Here is a 19,970-nt window from a genome sequence, read left to right as displayed (position 1 = left end):
AGATAGTGGTATCAAACTCAAACAGAAATATTAGTCTCTATAAGAATCCATGCAGGTTGTAGATTGACTTAGCTTTAAAATGTAAAGTTATCTGTAACTTATTATACTTTTATTTGTTTTGTTAAATATTACTAAATTACATTTTAATCTGGTTCAGGCATCACTCAGGAATGTTGTGGGACAGCTCTGTGTTACATAAAGTAACCCCTACTCTTCTTGCAGAGAAAATAGAAAGTTGTAGACTAGAGAAGAGTACAATTATTCCCAGAATTTAGGAATCAGATCTGGTTGGGTGGCTGGATTCAAAGGATAGTTTCTACTGGTTCCATGTCACACTAATAGAAGGTCTCTAAGAGAGTGACCCAGGAATCTATATTTAGCATTCATTTTCTTCCAAGCTCCCTAGGCCTTACACTGTCCATCTAAATTTCCCCAAGCTATCTGACTACCTGTCTATTAATCCTCCCAAATTACTTTGGTAAGATATACAGTTCTTCAGAGTAGTTTTGGTTGAACCCTTTATGGTAGGGTTCAACCCTAGCAGGGTTAGACCTAAGATGGCTTCAGGCTTTCCCACAAGACAGGTACTAGCTTGCTGGCAAAGATCTTCAAATCAGCTGGGAGCCCTCTCTCAGAAGGCAGGAAACACTTTTGGATATAGATGACTGAAGGATTTCTCCAAACAGGAACACCAAAGTGGGTAGGCCCCAGCTTCAGGGGATAGGAACAAACCAAACCTCTTCAGCTCAGAGAGAAAAAGAGCAGGAAGTTTTTAATTCAGGCCCTTTCCCCAACAGGAAGACCAAAAAGCCCCCAACACCTGTAATAAGTGGATAACTGTGGTTGATAATATAGGAGCTGGTGGTACAAGTGTGTCTCCTGGGCCTGAGAGCCAGTAAGTTCAGTAGCAGGTGATTTGAGACTTTCAGGGATGTGTAGCCTGAGCTGTGATGCCCAGTCAGTCTCCCTGCTGCCTATAGGCTCCTTTAAGGTGGAGAGTGAGGGGTCCCTCCCTACTGGAGTGAAAGCAGAACTCAACAGGAAGTGAAGCTCCCCCACTTCCTGGATACAATGGAGGCTTGCCCAGTACTTCCTTTAAAGTCAATTGGTTGCTATTCTTCCCTCTCCTTAGCCCCTTAGTCCAAGATGATATTATAAAAACTACAGAAGTTCACAATTTCAGGCTAAGGGTTTATTTTAACACGGAAGGGAAAACTGAGGCAAGAGTTTAGGGCTCTTGAGAGGCTGTTGCTAGGGGCGACTGGCAAGTGTTGGCTATGGACCTAGAAGGTAAGGTCAGGCTGAGGGAATCAGCCCTCAGCCAGAGATAATTTAGCATTGCTGATGTTGTTTGGTCCACCAGCTAGACAGATATATTTGTTGAATTGGTTTAGGGGTGTCCCTGTTGCTAGGCTACTCTAATCTAAATCCTGCCCATTTTCCACAACCCACAACTCCCTTCAACCTCCCTTCAACCTCCTGGGGTCGCCAAGGGGAAGTCAGGGGTAGCTGGGTGTCTGGGTGAGGTCAAGGAAATCAGAACCCCCAGGTTGGTTTTGCAGGGGTTTTTATAGTCCCAGCTCAAACTGTCAGCTCCTGGGACTGGCACCTGTCGGGACAGAGTTCCATTCTCCTAACTGACAGGATTGCCTAGGGTAATTTTACAAATTGCAAGAAACTTTGCATAAATCCTGCATTACACACCTGCTGGTATCCACTTTCATCTGTTCCCCGAGCTCCAGAATTCCCATCACCAGTTCCCCAGCATGTGGTCAGGTCCAGCACACTTCTCTCTTTGCAAACTTCTACCTGTTTGCAACCCATTTCTGTTCTTCCCTCATTACAAATATTATATTTGATTCTTAGTTTAAGAAAGACTCTGAAGACTGCCTAGAATGGGACAACCAGGATGGTAAAGACCTTGAGTTCATGTAATAAATAGAAAGGATGACAGAACTAGGACTGTTTAGTTTGAGAAAAGAAGCCTCAGAGGAGATGATTTGACAGTTATCTCTAAGCACATGATAGGCTATAGTGAAGGAGGAATGGACTTCTGTTTGATCCCAGCAACGAGAACCAGGAACTGGATTTATAAGAAGGAAAATTTAAAACAGATATGAGGAAAAACTGCCTAAAAATTTAAGCTGTCTCCAAAGGTTGCCCATTCCTACAAAATGATCAGTTAGATGGAGCAAAAGATAGAACCAAACACTTTGGAGTCAGGAAGACCTGAGTTTGACACTTCCTCAGACACTTACTTGGCTGCATGATCCAAGGACAGGTCATTTGACCCTTCTGGGCCTCAGTTTCTTTATCTGTAAAATGGTGATAATAAGAGCACCTAACTCACAGGGTTAGTGTTGTAAAGGTCATGAGTTAACATATGTAAACACTAGCTATGTAACTGCTATTATTATTATCATCTTCATCATTTCCAGCTTTTTATCCACATGCTATGCTGTCTCTCAGGATTATTTGAGGTTCAACAATGTCAGTCCAGCACTCTTAATTCTTAGAAATGCCTATCTTTTCCACTTATTCCACTGAGACTTAATTTATCTATTAATTGATATACTTAAGTTGTTATTGATGCCTACTTTGAAATATCATTCAAAGGTACTTTACCAAATTCCAATCTCTCATTGGATTGATAACTTTAGATGAAATGGAAAAGAGAGAAATCAGGCACTAGGTACACTGGCCAGCCAGCACAGTTCCTACCATCACAGATTCCACTCTCATTGTAAAGCTCCTCCTGTCTGCAGCCACCCTCACAAGAACCTTCTCTGAGCATTTGGAACTGATTTGTGCATGACAAGCAATTCTTCTCAGTTGGCCCCCAGCACGTGGCACAGGACTTATGGCAACCTGAAGACAAAACACATAATCAGTGAACAGCATACAATGCAAAAAGGACAATTCTTAAAGTTTTTGTTAACACCAGGATACTGACACCTTTGTTCTTTAAATGTAGAGAAGGGGCAAAGTAGAGAAAAAATGGACTATATCTAGTGCCCGAAGACTTGTATCTTAGTCTAGCCTTTGGACTATTTATGGGACATATGACCTGGAAAAAGTCAGAGCTGAGAAAAGACTTAGAGGTCTCAACCAAGTCCTTTATTTGGAAGATGAGGGAATTCAGGTTCAGAGACATAGGATTAGTCACATAGTAGCAGAGGAAGGATTAGAACTCAGGATTCTTGATTTCCCAAATGTTTTCTCTTATTACTCTAGCTCCTAGGTATGAGGAAAGCACTTAGTAAATTGTAAAGCATGATATGGTAGGTAGGTGATACGTTGGATGGAACACTGGGCATGAAGTTAAGAACTCATCTTTCTGAATTCAAATCTGGCCTCATACACTTATGACCTCGGTGAACTCTTTTTTCAACTCACTGAACATTTTAATACCTAATAGTAATAAATAGCTTTGTTTCAACTTTTAAAAACTACATACAAATACGTTGATATAGGTGTGAAGAAATAGCTGTATATATTATTATGTGTGTGAAGAAAAACTTCAGGTGGGATTCAAACAGTTTGGGAAAGAAAGTGAACTGTTAAATAAAAATAAAGATTCATGTAGAAATACTGGGAGATTTTTAAAGAGGCAAAAGAAGATCTTTTCTAATTAATAAGTGGAAAAATATGAGTGTAAAGAAATAGCTTCAAGGCCTGAAGAAATGGAGAACTGTTGAATGCTTCACAGTTCCAAAGCATTATGGTACTTCAAATTACTTGCAAGTAATTTGCATTACATTTGTAATATAATAGGTGACTCTAAAAGATAAAACAAAGAAATGAAAAATCATGAAATATTTGGAGACCAAAGCATTGAGGAGTTGTGAAATTTTGAATGAAAGCCAATTCAATGAGAGAAGGCTCTTATTTAGGCCACTGACATATATTTAAAATATGGAAGAAGGGGACAGCTAGATATTCAGTGAATTGAGAGCCAGGCCTAGAGATGGGAGGTCCTGGGTTCAAATCTAGACTCTTGGCTGGGTGACCCTGGGAAAGTCATTTAATCCCCACTGCCTAACCCTTACCATTCTTCTGCCTTGGGATCAATACATGGTATTGATTCTAAGATATGAGTTAAGGGGGGTGGGGGTGATTTAAGGGGAAAGGAACCAAATTTGGGAAGGGGTATGGTACTCACAAGTTATTCTGTCTGAACTATGATAGTAAGAAGTAATTTGCTGATAGAAGGCTTCAGTTGTGTGATCACTGATTGGTCAGAGAGAGAAGAGACTCCATTGGCCAAGAGCTTTGAGGATATCAAGGGACTCCTTTTCCACATCAATCCATCTAAAAGTCTGGAGAGGTGAGACTTCTCATAATGGTCTATTGTTCTTCCTGCTATCACTGATTTGAGAAGTAACAGCCAACTGGGCTTAAAGACTACTCTAGTGTCCTGATGAGCTGAGTTAAACACAAGGTATACAGTCAGGTGCTCCATTTTGATTGAACAATGAAGTTCCTAGGTGAGGAAAGCACTGGCTGGTTGGTCTATAGCCCAAAGGGAGTCGGTTTGCTAAGCTTTACTATGCTCTGACTTAAAGAGAAAAGTTATTCACATTAATAGCGAATGCTTTCTAAATACCCTCATGGGGTGACTATAAATGGAGTTTCTAAATGCATAGTTTGCGTAGAAAGAAGGGGATTTCTCCAACAGGGAACCATTTTCCAAGTTGCATCTGTTCCTGAATAGACCAATAGTCCTGACTTCCTCTAAATGCCTAAATTATTCCTCCCTCACATGTTTTCCAGACAGGATCCTATGTGCATGTGCCCACTTTTCATTACAAATAGGGAAGACTTTGTAGGGAGAGTGATTAAGATTTATATTGTTTATATTTTAATGTTTATTATGTATTCATTTACTCTAAAATATCATATATATTATTATTTTGTCTTTTTGTTAAATAAGGGGCTATTGATGACCTCAAAGTATCACATTTGGAGAGGTTGGTTGTATAAGAATCACGTTTGTGTGGATTGTCAATGGTTGATTGTGACAATATCAGATGGAGGCTTGAGAACTAGCAAATGATCTGGAATTTCGAATCCTTTTTTAAAAAATGTTTTTGTCTTAATGATAAATTTCCACATAAGTTTTCCAGTCACATAATCCATATCATCTCCCTCTTTTTCCCCTCCCCTCTCCCAGAAGTCATAAGCAATTCAATCTGGGGTATACCTGTATTATCACACAAAGTAATTTTCCATATTATTCATTTCTGCAAGCAAACAATCCCACAGAACCAAAACCCCAAAACATATACCCAAATAAACCAGTGATAAATCAAATGTTTTGGTCTACAATCTGACTCCAACAGTTCTTTCTCTGGAGGTGAAAGGCATTCTTTGTTGTAAGTCCTTCAGAATTATTCTGAATCATTGTATTGCTGAGAGCAGCTAAGTAGCTAAATCACAAGCTATTACTGTGTACAATGTTCTCCTGGTTCTGCTTATTTCATTCTGCATCAGTTCATGTAAAGGATGTGCATTTTAACCAGCCTCAGTCCATGCCCTCAAACAGATTTTGAGGGAAAAGGCCCTGCCCCAACTGGATTCCAGTCCCTTTTATTTCAGGTCTTGTGCAACCATGCAAACTGGTGCTTTGTCCTATTATAGGTCCCTCAGTTTTAAAAATCTTTGGCTGGATTGAGTCAGCTTCTACAACATTTTGCAGACAAGAAGGGTGAGGTGGATATTCCAACTAGACGTTCTCTTTCCTTGAGGTTATCTAAGCTTAGGATTTCTCCAAGGCAGAGGAGAGCATGAGTCCCACTCTTCCTACCCTTTCCCTTTCTCATGCAGTGAGAAGAGTAAACATCCTTTGTGTGTTGTAACAGGGCACTAGGAGAAAGGCAAGGGAGGGACGTTGCAGGAGGAGAAAAATCCCAGAAAACCCTCAAGGATATGGATTGGTTTGTTCATCTGCCAGAAAGGGAGGCTACTAAGGGAGAGGTTCTGAGTGATCACATTACAAATAATAGTATCCACTGTTTTCACCTTGTTGGGCTTCTTGCTTTCTTGTCCTAAATATTCAGGTATAATTGGTCTATTTCTGGCACATTACTACTCTTTAGGGTGAGGTATGTTTGTTTTTTGTTTTTTTTTTTAATAACTAATGGGGACCAGAGAAAAAATTGGTTCCATAAACTTGCTGATTCCATTACCCAGATGCCAGCAACATGTACTCTTGACTCTGTTTCCTGACACACACCTTCAGTTCCCCAATCTCTGTCTCGAATGATTCAATTCCATCTGCCTATAAACATGTTCAGGTCTCCCTTATCATTTGAAAAAATAAATTCTAAAATATCCTTTCCCTCATATCCAGCAACATAGCTAGTAAAGCTACTATCTCATTCAAAGGGCATTGATTTTTCTATGTGTTCAATTTCTTTGAGGCCATTTGTCAAGGCTGACCCAATCCTTTTTGAAACTCTTCTCCCCTCTTGGCTTTAATAATAATAGAATTTTCCTGCCTGTCTATGTCAATGGAAACTTCTCCATTCCTATTCCTATTCCCATCCCTTCATTAGAGAGTTTGCTCAATTAATTAACAAGCATCTAGTATGTGGTAGGTCTTAAGGAATATATAAATAAAAGCAAAAATCTGTCCTCAAGGAATTGGCCTTACTAGAACCCAAGGCTGTATTTTTAATCATTTTCATTTCCACCTCTAACTACATTTTCTCCCTTTCGCCATTCTCATCTATTCAATAATCATCCTGTGAGGTCTACAAATATGAAGTAGAGATCTCATCATTCTTCTCTCCATTGCCCTATGGTGGCTACACAACAAAGGTCATTCCTAGCTACAGACCACCTTCAAAAAAAAACACCTTGATTTCACCATCAACATGGACAGCTAAGTGGCACAATGGATAGAGTATGAGACTTAGAATGCCAAAAACCAGAGATAAAATCAAGCCTCACAAACCTATTAATTATATGACCCTAGGCAAGTCCCTTAAATTCTGCCTCAATTTCCTCATCTGTAAAATGGGGATAACTGCCCCTATTTCGTAGAGTGGTTGTGAGAATCAAATGAAATATTCATAATGTACTTAGCAAAGAGCCTAGCACATATAGAAGCTATATAAATGTTAATTATTAATATGGTGATTTCTTCCCATAATATACCTACTGAGCAAACCATACCTTAGTAGATTGTCTCATGAATTTGTCTAGCCAAAAAAGAATCTCATCATCCAAAGGCTAATGTTCAGGTGATGAACTTCTCTGAATAAGGCCCATTCTAAAATCCTTCCCAGATAAACAACACCCCTGAGAACTAGAACCCAACCAGCCTGGCCTCCCAGAAACTAAGTGACCTTTGCTCCATAAAGAGGAATCAGGGCAGCACCTTCAGTTGAAGAATAACAGTGGTAGCTGATTTTTATACAAAATGTTAAGGCTAACAGTGAGGCATAACAAATGGAAAACTGGTCAAAGAATTAAAAAACCTCAGTTGAAGCTCTTTCTCTGAAGCACATGGTCTGAGTAACCCTAGAAAGTCATTCTTGCTACATGTACAGAATCCCAGACAAGACAGTTTGCAGAATATTTCCTGATCCCCCCATAGATAGATGGGGGGATTCCTTTTCTTAATAAAAATGCATTCCTTCAAAAGGGCAGCCATATCTATATATGGCTACATCAGTATAAATATTACCATGCCGAAGAAGATACTATCATTATTTTCATTTAACAGCATAGGAAATCGAGGCCAATAGATTTGAACTCGGGTCTTCCTTACTCAAGGTGTAGCATTCTATCAACTGCTCTCCTGGCCCCAAATTATCCTGTCTAGATCTTGTTTCTATGTAGCTAACAATTAATCATGATATTGAATAGGGGTGGAGGAGAAGGAGAATTTATCCTATTTTTCTAAAACATCAATACTTTCTGAAGGGATCCCTAGGTGAGAGGGGGTATAGTAAAAAAAATTAATGGCTCTGAAATCAAAGGACTTGGGTTCAAGTCCCACCTCTCTTTCTTCTTATATGTATGGCCTGGATAAATCACTGAATCTCTATGGGCATTTATTTTTCTCATCTAAAATGAGTAGGTTAAATGAAACAGATTCATAGGTGTCTTCCAGCTATAGAGCTAGAATTCTAAGCTTTGTCTTATAGAATAACTCTACTTGTATCTGACTTTTCTTGGCCCTGTAGACCATAGCTATCCATTGGGTTTTCTTGGCAAGGATTTTGGAGTAGTTTGCCATTTCCTTCTCTAGGGGTTCCTTGTGTCAGCAAACAAAGGTGAAGTGACTTGCCCAGGTTCACATGGTTAGGAAGTATCTTAACCACTGAGCCACAGTCTCATATAGAGCCACAGTTTCATAATATAGCCCTAAAAAGAAAGAATTGTTTTAATTCTGATGATACATGCAGGTATACAGATATATACATATATGTGTACGTGTGTGTGCTCCTATGTTTTTAGTCTCATATATATTATATATATAAACTAAAAACTGCCTTGAAAAGAAAGATAACTGTCTTTATAAGTCTAAAAGTATAGACATCAGACCCAGAACTCCTCTAAAAAGAGGATAAAAATGAAATATTTTTCCTCTGAAATTTCTAAAGCTTCTCCCATAGGCAACATCTGACTTCCATGACAAATCCTTATGAACCAGGGAACAACCACTGACATACTTTGTCTTATTCTTCGGCTCAAGGTCTTTTTTGGCTAGACAAATTCATTCAGATAAAGGGGGAAAGGTTCTGGGGCTTAGTTTCCTGGACCATGTCTCTTAGGACAGGTTTCCCTTTCATTATGGCACCATTAGCACACTAAATTATGACTTAATTCAGATTTCCAAGTGGTCAAAACAGTTTTACTAGAAATGCAACAATTCAAAATGCATAAAACTTTTCGTGGTTTGCACCCCACAACCTTTCCAGATTCTTGATCCATATTTCCCCTCCATATACTCTATAAACCATTGCCACTGGCCTCTTGCCTATTCTTCTACTGAACATTCCATCTCTGAACTCCTGGTATTATAACTGGTTATCTATCAGGACTGGAACTTTCTTTCTCCTCCTCCTGGCATCCTTGGCCTTCTTTAAGTCTCAGCTAAAACCCCACCTTCCTAAAGAAGCTTCTGCCCAGTCTCCAATTTAGTGCATTCCATCTGAGGCTATCCCCAATTTATCCAATAAATATTTTGTTTCCACCTAGTCATTTTCATATTATCTTCCCTATTAGACTGAAAGCTATTTGAGATCAGGATCTAATTTTGTTCTTTTTGTTTGATGCCTTCATATCTCCAGTTCTTGGCACTCACTGCCCCTGACACATAGTAGGTATTTCCTGACTATCTGATGTGCACATAATAGACGCTTTCATCTTTGTCCTTAGCCCATTTGATTGTACCAGCTAACTTTATTATTTTCTCCTCACAAATTAAAATGAAATGCTTGTCAGTGAAATTATGAAAAACAAAACAAACAGAACCAAGAAAACATTATATACAGCAACAAAAATATTATTTGATGAATGACTTGCAGATGTGCGCCTCCAGAGAAAGACCTGATAAATAGAAACAAGCAAGATACAGGTTTATAAATACATATATCTTGTAGTTAAATAATGCCTTCTCTAGTGTGGGGAGGAGAAGGAAGGAGGGAGATTTTAAGGTAACAAACAATTTAATTGATTTTTTAAAAAATGAGACCAGCTAACTTCCTACAAAATAGCTGTTATAGAATGAAACTTAGCAAGGATCCCAGTAAGTAACAGATTCTTAAAGAAGTGTATATTTGCTTCATGAGATGTTTACACATGGAAATGAAGGTGATATAAAAACAAAAGCTATAGTAATAAAAATATTAAAGTAATTCTTCCAAAGCTCTTTTCCCAACTCCAATTGGTTGTCCAATATTGCCACTTCTTTCTCCACCAAATCTCTTGAATCTGGACCTCGTCCTTCTCCTCACAGAGCCACTATAGGTCAGGCACTCATCTTTTCTCACCTAAACTATTGCCAAAACCTACAAGTTGGTCTCTTTGCCTCAAAGCCCCTCCCCCCCACTCCACTCTATCCTATATACTGCTATCAAAATGAATTCCCTAAATGCATTCCCGATCATGCCACTCCTCATTCAACAGACCCCAGTGGCTCTCTACTGCTTCCAGGATAAAAGATTAATTCCCCTATTGAGCCCTTTACAACTGGCTTCCACTCTATCCTCCCAGCCTCATTCACTGATTCACATTTATTCAGGATATTTTTATGTGTATTTGTTGTCTCTGTCTTTAGAATTGAATTAAGTGTAAGAAGAGGCTGTTTCATTCACTGTATTTATAACCTCAATACCTAACCCAGGGCCAGGCACACAGTTGCTTGCTTGATTACCCAGTGAAAACCATCATTCTATTTGTCTACAGTAAATGAAGACTTAGAGTAGAAAATAGCAAAGAAAATCAATTTTTTGATGAAAGTTTTCTCAAACTCAACAACTCTCTGCAAAACTCCAATGACAGAGAGAGAAAGAAGGAGAGAGAGAGAGAGTGAGAGAGAGAGAGAGAGAGAGAGAGAGACAGAGAGAGAGAGACAGAGAGACAGAGAGAGAGAGACAGAGAGAGAGACAGAGAGAGAGACAGAGAGACAGAGAGACAGAGAGACAGAGAGAGACAGAGAGAGAGAGAGAGAGAGAGAGAGAGAGAGAGAGAGAGAAACACAGAGACAGAGAATCTGAACATGCTTTGGATAATTTAGCTAAAATAACTGAGGTTCCTATAAGCAAGGCTAAATGCCAAAGGCCTGTCTGTTATCCTTTTGTCAGATACAGCTAAAGTATTTTGGCATTCATATTTGCTAGGAAAAATTGGATATGCCTAAAATAAAAACTCCTTTTTTGGTAAGGAGGCTTGTATACCAACATATGAATGAATGAATGAATGGATTTATTATTACTATGCTAAATGCTTCGAGGCTTTGGTTCAGTCTTTCAATCTTTTGGGCATACAGATCTATAAAGAGCCCAAACAAATACCGAGTCCTGCCAACCTCCTGTTAACTGAGAGAAGGCTCCTACCACATCCTTTACACTTCTTTTACTCTTTACTCTAAAACCAGAAGCCAAATATAGCAGAAAATAAGATGAGGCAAATCTGGTGAAGGATAATTCAGATGGTCTGCCTTGATGTGGAACTCAAGAAGTTAACTTGTCAGTGCACAGTAACATGAGCATTGTGATATAGAGATGTAGTTATCCTCACAACCAGGTGTTTCCAGTGGATATTGTTTATTTTTTTAAATTTTAATAGGTCCCCTTGTATCAATCTGATAGTATATAGCCATCTTAAAAGTCAAGAAGAATGATAAAATGCAAGGAGAAAGAGTAAATGAGAATCTAGATTTTACTGGAGGCTACCTATTATTAATTCAAGAAGTACAAGGCCCAAGGACAGTCACAGACCACTAGTCTTTTTCGTCCAAGCCATGGTTAATAACATCAATCAAAAATTGATCACTCAGTGTCTACACTATGCTTAGCATTCAATTTTGAGACTAGACACTTAGGGTAATCCAGAACAATTCTAAGAGACTGTTTTCAATTCTTACTGAATTTATAATCTAGTTGAACAGAAAAGACATTAGATCAAAACACATTTCAAAACACAGCATTGGAGCAGCAAAGTGGTACAGTGGATTGAGAGCCAGGCCTAAAGAAGGATCCTTGGTTCAAATTTGACCTCAGGAACTTCTTAGCTGGGTGATCCTAGGCAAGTTACTTAACCCCCATTGTCTAGTCCTTACTGTACTTCTGCATTAGAATCAATATTTAATATCAATTCTAAGACAGCAGGGTAAGGGATTTCAAAAATAAAATATGTAGGGTAAATATACAGTAAATAAATATATAAACATATAGAACATACACAGTAGTTAAATACAGGATGAGGGGCTAGTCAGTTAAGATTTCATGGAAGAAATGAGACTTGAGCTAAACTCTGATGGGTAGGTTGACAGAAGGAAAAGGAAGGGTATTTCAAATAAAGGGAAAAGAAGAAGTGAAGGCACAGAATAACAGCAGTCATGATCTATTTAGGAGGTTGTAAGAAGATTAGACTAGGAATAAACTGACTGGAGAAACCATGCCCTGGGCTTCTTGACATTTCCGAATAGAGCAGGTGCAGCCTTGGACTAAACTCCATACTGTTCAATGCAGCTCCCCTTTACAGTCTGCTAGTCAGAGCTCTCAAGCCTCAGTGGCTTCATTTCCTCGGATAGTTGGGCTTCTCCTGTCAATCTTTCGTTCCAGGAAATGGAGAAATCTAACATTTCCTTTGCTAAAAGCCCAGTCCCTAAACCTCAATGACATCAGTATCCTTTTGGACGATGTACAAGCTTCCTGACAGTAGCCTTTCCAATCATATGCACAAGGTTGCTCGAGAAATAAATTACTCCAAAACCTCCCTCATAAAATGTGACCCATTTCAAAGGATTTTAAATAAGTTGTGTGTGTGTGATATACTTTATATATATAACATACATATATAAGTTGTATATATGTATACATATAACAAATATATATATACATATATAGTAAGGGTGAAAAGGGGTTTTATGGGCTCAATATATTAAAGATGGTCGCCAGAGTATTGAACTATTATCAATCCTCAATTAAGAATAATCTCAAATCAAAATTAACTTTTATGGAAGTTTATTTACATGAGAGAAGAGAGAGAGGAAGAAAATAAGAATCTATCTCACTAATTAATCCAGGTAGATCTCATAGGAAAAAATTTTAATAGGATGACTTGGCAAGCAATCTCATTCCCTATTAATAAAAAAAGAATTGCATGAATGGAAAAATCTTTGTTTAGAAAATATAGAAAGGAAAGTTCAATTTCACATCCCTTCAATATTCAGTCCCTGCACTAAAGAACTTTTAACAATCAGGACTTCCTATTTTGAGCTCAAGACAATTTAGTTCAATCCTACAAACACATATTAAGGATGTACTCTGTGCCAGTCCTGTGCCTTGAATTCCTTTCATTTCTCTTCATGGGCTACAAAATATGGCATAATTTCTTAACATCCTTTAATTTTTTTTATAGATTTTTTTAAACCCTTGTACTTCAGTCTACTGTCTCATAGGTGGAAGATTGGTAAGGGTAGGCAATGGGGGTCAAGTGACTTGCCCAGGGTCACACAGCTGGGAAGTGGCTGAGGCCGGGTTTGAACCTAGGACCTCCTGTCTCTAGGCCTGACTCTCACTCCACTGAGCTACCCAGCTGCCCCAACATCCTTTAATTTTACTAAGGATGGTAATATTAAAAATGTAACAATAAAAATAAGCTACAGGTAGCAAATTGGCTAAGTGGATAGTGAGCCAGGACTAAAAATAGGAGGGCCTGGGTTCAAATGTGGCCTCATACACTTCCTAGTTATGTGAATCTAGGTGAGTCACTTAGCCCCTAATGCCTACTCTTTGATGCTCTTCTCCATTAGAATCAATACTCCGTTATCAATTATAAGTCGGTAAGGATGTTTTAAGAACCACCTTAATTAAATTAATGGTAAAAATAAAATTAAATGAATTAAAGACAGGCAAACCTGGCCCCTTTGCCTCATGGAAGATGAAGATGGCTTCTTTCATTTTTCAGAATAGCATGGTGCAGAAAGAGCTAGCCTTCTGAGTCTCCTCTAAAAGAAATCCATTCAAGAATATTGCTATGTATCTTAATAAGATAGGCTTTTTTAAAGTTTAAAATATACTGGGCTAACTCCCCATATCTCATTGTGGAAAAGCACAGGGTCCTCAAACACTTTGGTGTTAATCTTTTTTGATCTAATGGGGGCAGCCAGATCTCCTAAGATTGAAAAAGGGGAGAATCTATGAAAAATGAATTTGGGTTTATTCTGAGTCTTTGATTCTCTCTTCTCCCTCTCCCCTCCTGGACTTATTTTATACAGAAAAAAAAATGCAGCCAAGCTGAACTAAAGCAAATTGGTTTAATTCCCTTGAGGAAACAAGAACAAATTTTCCCAGCAACTTTCTACTTCAGGCATGCACACGTGAGCTCTTGGATGGAATGTACAAGCAATTAACTACCTCCGTCTGGAATCAAACAAAACACTGGCCTTATGAGAGTATAACATCACCAGGCAAAAGCCTGGGCATGAATTGAAAGAACATGGCAAAGCAAAATGAACAAGAGTAGAAAGCAAAGTCTGGAAAAATTAATGACCCTTTAAAGGCAAAATTGTTCCCAGGGGTGCTCAGAGGGTATCTATTTGAAGGGAAGAAAAGGAACAGAAAAGAGCAATTTAAGTAACTTTGTCAAATTGGAATTTAGGCAGTTTACAAAAATTACCCAAACTTTAGACACTTATCAAGAAAAACACGCATCTACTTAAAAGAAAACAGGACATGGCTCTTTTTGTGAAAATGTCCACAGAACATCTTTTCAACACAAAACTACAGATCCAAGACAAAGTCATATATTTCACATGTACTAATGGGCAGGTATTGAACACAAACTTACTTTGCCACACATCTCACTAACATGAATACTACCTTAGGTATCACTTGTATACATAGTTTCCAGAAAATAGAAATATCTGTGGTCTCTGAGATTGCAAATATCTACTAAATAGACTCAAATGAACTAGCCAGCCATTCTTTAACATAAACTTTTTATATAGAAAGAAATCATATTAGCCTTGTAACACTTGCTAATGCCACTCTCTTCCCCCAAGCCACCCACAATATTCTTCCACTGTTAGCCCCATGCCATTAGATTAAGAGAATTGCAAATATACACAATATCCCATTTAATCACAATATAACCCCCTCCCACCAAAAAAAAATTGTGAAATGCCAGGAAAAATACAGAATATAAAAAGAAAAGAAAAAGAACCAATTTGTGGAATAACCAACAAGAAAATAACCTGGTCTTGAATCAGACTAAGAGGGATGACCTGGTTATTGTGGTAAAGAAGACTATTCCATCCAAGAATCTGTAGTCTCATGTTTTACATGCATGCTTCCTAGATTTGGGGAAAGCACATTTCAAAGGGTTTGAAGCAAAAATAGTTAAACTAGTAAAGTACTTCAGGCAAAGTTAGCCCAGGAAGGCTGAGATGCTTAAGAAAAAAATCTGGGAGCACAAAGGGAAACAATTCCAATAAGAAGGGAAAAATGAATTTGTGTGAAGAACCTGTGGGGACGGCCAGGGAACTCAGCAACCAACTTGAGATTAAAAAAAGAAATATACAGAAGATTCAAGCAAGTTCAGGCATGAATATAATAAAAATATCATATAATACATATATATTTTTTAAAATGAAGAATGCTAAATATCACATGGAACTAAGGCTGGCAAGGGAAGGTAAAGGGTTTAGGGTGGGGAAGTTGTTTTCATTATATCGAGAGAAAGATAGCTCAAAGTAAAGCCAGGATTTTTGTTTGGAGTAAATGTGACTATGATAATTGACAAAAAGAGAGAAGCAGAGAGTGCATCTAAGGGGTTCTTCTGCCTTGGAACTAATATTGAGTATCGATTCTAAGACGAAAAGTAAGGGTGTTTTAAAGATAAAATATCAATTTCTTTAAAAGAAAGAAACAGAGCTGCTAGACTCTTAGGTTGTATGTTTTCTTTGCCACAGAGAATACCCTTTACATTGAAAAGGATCAATCAAAAGTATGACACTGAGCTGAAACCAAAGCTAAATAAGAGAAGATAGGGGAGGGAGTAAACATTTATACGGTGCCTACTATATGTCAAGAATTATACTAAGTGCTTAACAAATATTACTTTATTTGATCCTCACAACAATCCCGGGAGGGAGCTAATTAAAATCACTATTCTAATTTTACATATAAAGAAACAGAGGCAGATACAGGTTAAGTGTCTAAGTGTCTGAGATTGGATTTGATCTCACACCTTCCTGGCTCCAGACACTGGGCCACTGAGCTGTCTAAATAAGTAAGACAAGAATAAGAAAATGCAGAGCTGCCTTCAAAGAATTAGAGGCACCTGGCTGAGAAGAACTCCCAAGTATCTTTGCTGAGCCACTTGTAAACACTATTTGAAAGACCATGGAAAATAGCAGGGGTACTACAAGATTGGAGAAAGGGAAATGTTCATCCCATTTTCAAAAATGAGAAGGGGGTAGCTAGGTGGCTCGGTGGATAGAGAGCCAGACCTGCATATAGGAGGTTGTAGGTTCAAATGTGACCCAGAAACTTCTCAGTTGTGTGACCCTGGGCAAGTCACTTAACCCTTACTGTTCTTCCTTAGAAACAATAGCATCCATTCTAAGAGAAAAGGTAAAGATTTCTCTTTTAAAGGGAAGAGAATGATTTATTTGTGTTTAATTTTGATTCCTGGGGAAATTTGAAAGAGTCAGTAGATATATATTTGCCTATCCCTGGGCTGGAGCATTAGGCTAAATCTAATGGATGAAATGTATTAGAGATGAATGCAATGTCTTGTACCTTGGCCCAAAACATCAACTTCACAAATATAAAATGGGAAAGCCATGATGAAAGTTGTTCTGTTCTAGGCTTTTTAGCTGACTACAAGATCAATATAAGTCATCAGCTTGGCATCCAAAAAAGCTTATATAAGCTTGGACTGCATTAGGAGGGACACAGTTACTGAAAAAGGGAGGTAACTGCTGCCTGAGACGCTAACATCAGACATCTCCTAAAATGCCGTATTCATTTCTGGGCACCATGGTTTAAGGGCATTCACAAGCTGGAAAATGTCCAGAGGAGAGTCGATCGGGGTGGTGAAAGACCTTGAATCTATGCCATATGAAGAACAATTGAAGATGCTGGGCACATTTAGCCCGCAGAAGAGATTCAGAGGCATCGCGATAACCATCTTCAAATATGTGATGGGCTGTCACATGGAGGAGGGATTAGACTTGTTCTGTTTGGCTTCAGAGGGCACAACCAGGAAAAAAGAAGCAAGAGAGATCAGCCAGGGAAGATGCTTGTGAGACTCAGCTCAAGTCACACCTTCTGTGAGAAGCCTTTCCCAGTGTCTACCCCAATTGACTCTGTATCTTGTTTGAACATAGTTGTTTTACACATTGTTTCCCTCGATAGACTGTGAGCTTCTCAAGACAAGGGACTATTTTTTTTTTTTTTTGCCTTTGAATCCTCAGTGTCGGGAACGTAAGAGTCTTTACAAAAAATGATAATTGGGGCAGGGAGGAGACTCAGTGGATAGAGAGCCAGGTCTAGAGATGGGAGGTCCTGGATTCAAATCTGGCCTCAGATGCCTCCTAGCTCTGTGAACCTGAGCAAGTCACTTACCTCCCATTGCCTTCACTTCTCCTCTGCCTTGGAGCTGATACTTGTTATTGATTCTAAGACAGAAAGTAAGGCTTTAAAAAATTGTTTTCATGATAAATGCCTGGCCACTGATGTCTCTTCCAAGAGCTCTATGGCCTGATTCTCATTAACTGTGTCAAAGCCACTTAAGCTGGTGTTTATGGCCATTTAAAAGGCAATGCAGTGAAATAGAAAGGAAGATCACTGCAGACAGAATCCCTAAGTTTAGAAGGTCTGAGCTGGAGCCCCAGTTTCACCATTTAGTATTTCTATAACCCTGGGCAAGTCACTTATTGACTGAGACCTCAGTTTCCTAATCTAAGGAACAGAGATGCCACTCCTAGGATTTGAAGAAACCTCAGAAACCAGCCCATGGAAATTCCTCATTTGGCAGAAAAGGAAAACGTGAGGCCTTGGAAATTTCAGCGACTTGCCAAACATCACACACCTAGGCACCAACCCAATGCCGAGGATATAGTGTCATAACATGCACAGAGAGTAGTTTCTTCCCTGCCCAGCAGAACCTGTCAGAGCTTGCATGACAGGAGCCCAGGGTCCTGTCACATAGCACAGTGAGATAGCATGAGGGACAGGGATAGGGAAAAAACAACTCTCGTGTGTACAAGGCTGCCGACTACAAAGCACTTCCTTCACACATGGAGCTAAGGAAGACACGTGTCATTTTGCATGTGGTTATTATCAACATGATTCCCTTCATTTGCTTCTCTGGACACTTCTTTTAGACTGTATTTCTTGCTTTGCCATGTATTTTATTTATTTGTTTGTTTGTTTGTTTTACCTTCCATCTTAGAATCAATACTGTGCATTGGTTCCAAAGCAGAAGAGTGCTAAGGGCTAGGCAATGGGGGTTAAGTGACTTGCCCAGGGTCACACAGCTGGGAAGTATGTGAGGTCACATTTGAACCCAGGACCTCCCTTCTCTAGGCCTGGCTCTCAATCCACAGACCCACTCACTTGCCCTCTTTGCCATATATTTTAGTAAAAATGATTTTTGCTCCCAACTTTCGTTTGTTATTTAGACACCTTGTACTTACATTACTCAAGAATGTGACTAACAAGCAAATGACACGCTTAAACCAAAAGTATGCTTAATTAAATAGTGTTCAAATGCCCTGAGGCATGTACAGAATGACTTACAAAATATTACAGACACATTTCATTGCATTAATATCCCTTAATCTATGAAACAATAAAAAAAAACCTTACAGTAAGCACACCTCTCCCCCAAATACTTCTTTGCTTTCATGTTTTGGAATTCCATTTGCATCTTTTCTTATTAATCTCAAAAGAAACTGGAGGAAGGAATTGGAACAAACCACGTTAGCAAGACTGGTGTTCGCTATCATATACAAATCTTCTTCCCCGCCAGTTATTACCTAAACACTGGTGATGATCCTGATAGAATCCTCTCCCACAGGCAGCCACACATTGCCTTTCTTTCATCAGCAGGGATGGCTGGCACGAGGAGCATTCAAAGCCATTGGTACATGTGGCACACTCCTGCTGGCAGGCTATCCAGCCCATATTCGGGAAAAAGGAAGAAACATCCAATTAGGTCAAAGACATCATTCCGGTAACTAATCATTTATATCCAAGGACAATGCTTCACATCCCACTCATCCTTTCATCCACTAGGACACCAAGATCTATCCAACACAGGAGCTCTCTGCTCAGCTACCATCTATATCCCCGGCATTCTCCAATCCATATTTTGTTCTTGTTCCAGAAATAATAATCAAATCAATAATGCTATTTACCACTCTACGGCTCCACTTGTCACCCCTGTCTTTACCTAGACCAAACTTCCCTTTGCTGACCACCATTTATACTCTCCTACTAGAATATAAGCTTCTTGAAAGCAGGAAGTAGTCCTTCCTTTCGAATTTCTGGCATAGTACCTAAAATGCTTGTTGATTCACTGATTGATTGGGTCAGACTCCCTGATTATCTGTGGTCATGGAGGGACAAGAAAAACAGGGCTAACGAATGTTAGAAATATCAAAAAAAAAAAAAAACTTCTCTTAGCCAACATTTTCAGATTACCTTCTGCTAAACTTTATACAATAGATGGCAACAAAATGGGAAAGCTTGAGTTTTTCCCTAAGTTCTTTTGTCCTTCAGTTACTGGCAGGAACACTAACCACCATAAGAAAAGGAGAAGGGGGAGGGGGACTAAAGGTGATACCTGAGAAATAAAAAGAGGAAGAAAGGAAAGGAGCAAAAATTTCTTAATTTTTTTATAAAACACCCTTACTTTCTGTCTTGAAATATATTGGTTCCAAGGCAGAAGAATGATATGGGTTAGGCAATGGAAGTTAAGTGACTTGCCCAGGGTCACACAGCTAGGAAGTGTCTGAGGCCAGACCTCCCATCTCTAGGTCTGGCTCTCAATCCATTGAGTTACCTAGCTGCCCCTACAAAATTTCTTTTAAAAAATAAATAAATATTATGTAGCAGGATATTAAATGCTTTACAAAAATTATCTCATTTGATCCAAGTATTTTATTATCCTCATTTTCAATTGAAGAAACTGAGGTAGTCAGCAGTTAAATGACTTCCCTAGAGCCACTCAACTAGTAAGAGTCTGAAGCCAAATTTAAACTTAGGTCTTCCTAA

The 19,970-nt window shown here is 38.8% G+C and overlaps 1 protein-coding gene across 1 annotated transcript in view; it reads right to left on the bottom strand.

Moving 5' to 3' along the window:
• Nucleotides 1-19,970, bottom strand: part of FRAS1 (Fraser extracellular matrix complex subunit 1) — a 545,529-nt gene that overhangs the window by 292,211 nt on the left and 233,348 nt on the right. The window contains exons 13-14 of the mRNA XM_044681606.1: nucleotides 18,731-18,865; nucleotides 2,722-2,868 (exon numbers count right to left, since the gene is read on the bottom strand). Coding sequence (XP_044537541.1) covers nucleotides 2,722-2,868; nucleotides 18,731-18,865 — 282 coding nt within the window. The remainder of the gene's footprint in view (nucleotides 1-2,721; nucleotides 2,869-18,730; nucleotides 18,866-19,970) is intronic.

Source organism: Gracilinanus agilis, chromosome 6 (assembly GCF_016433145.1).
Source record: "Gracilinanus agilis isolate LMUSP501 chromosome 6, AgileGrace, whole genome shotgun sequence".
Classification (NCBI taxonomy): domain Eukaryota; kingdom Metazoa; phylum Chordata; class Mammalia; order Didelphimorphia; family Didelphidae; genus Gracilinanus; species Gracilinanus agilis.
Note: the sequence above shows the minus strand (reverse complement) of the source record. Positions and strands in the feature narration are given on the sequence as shown.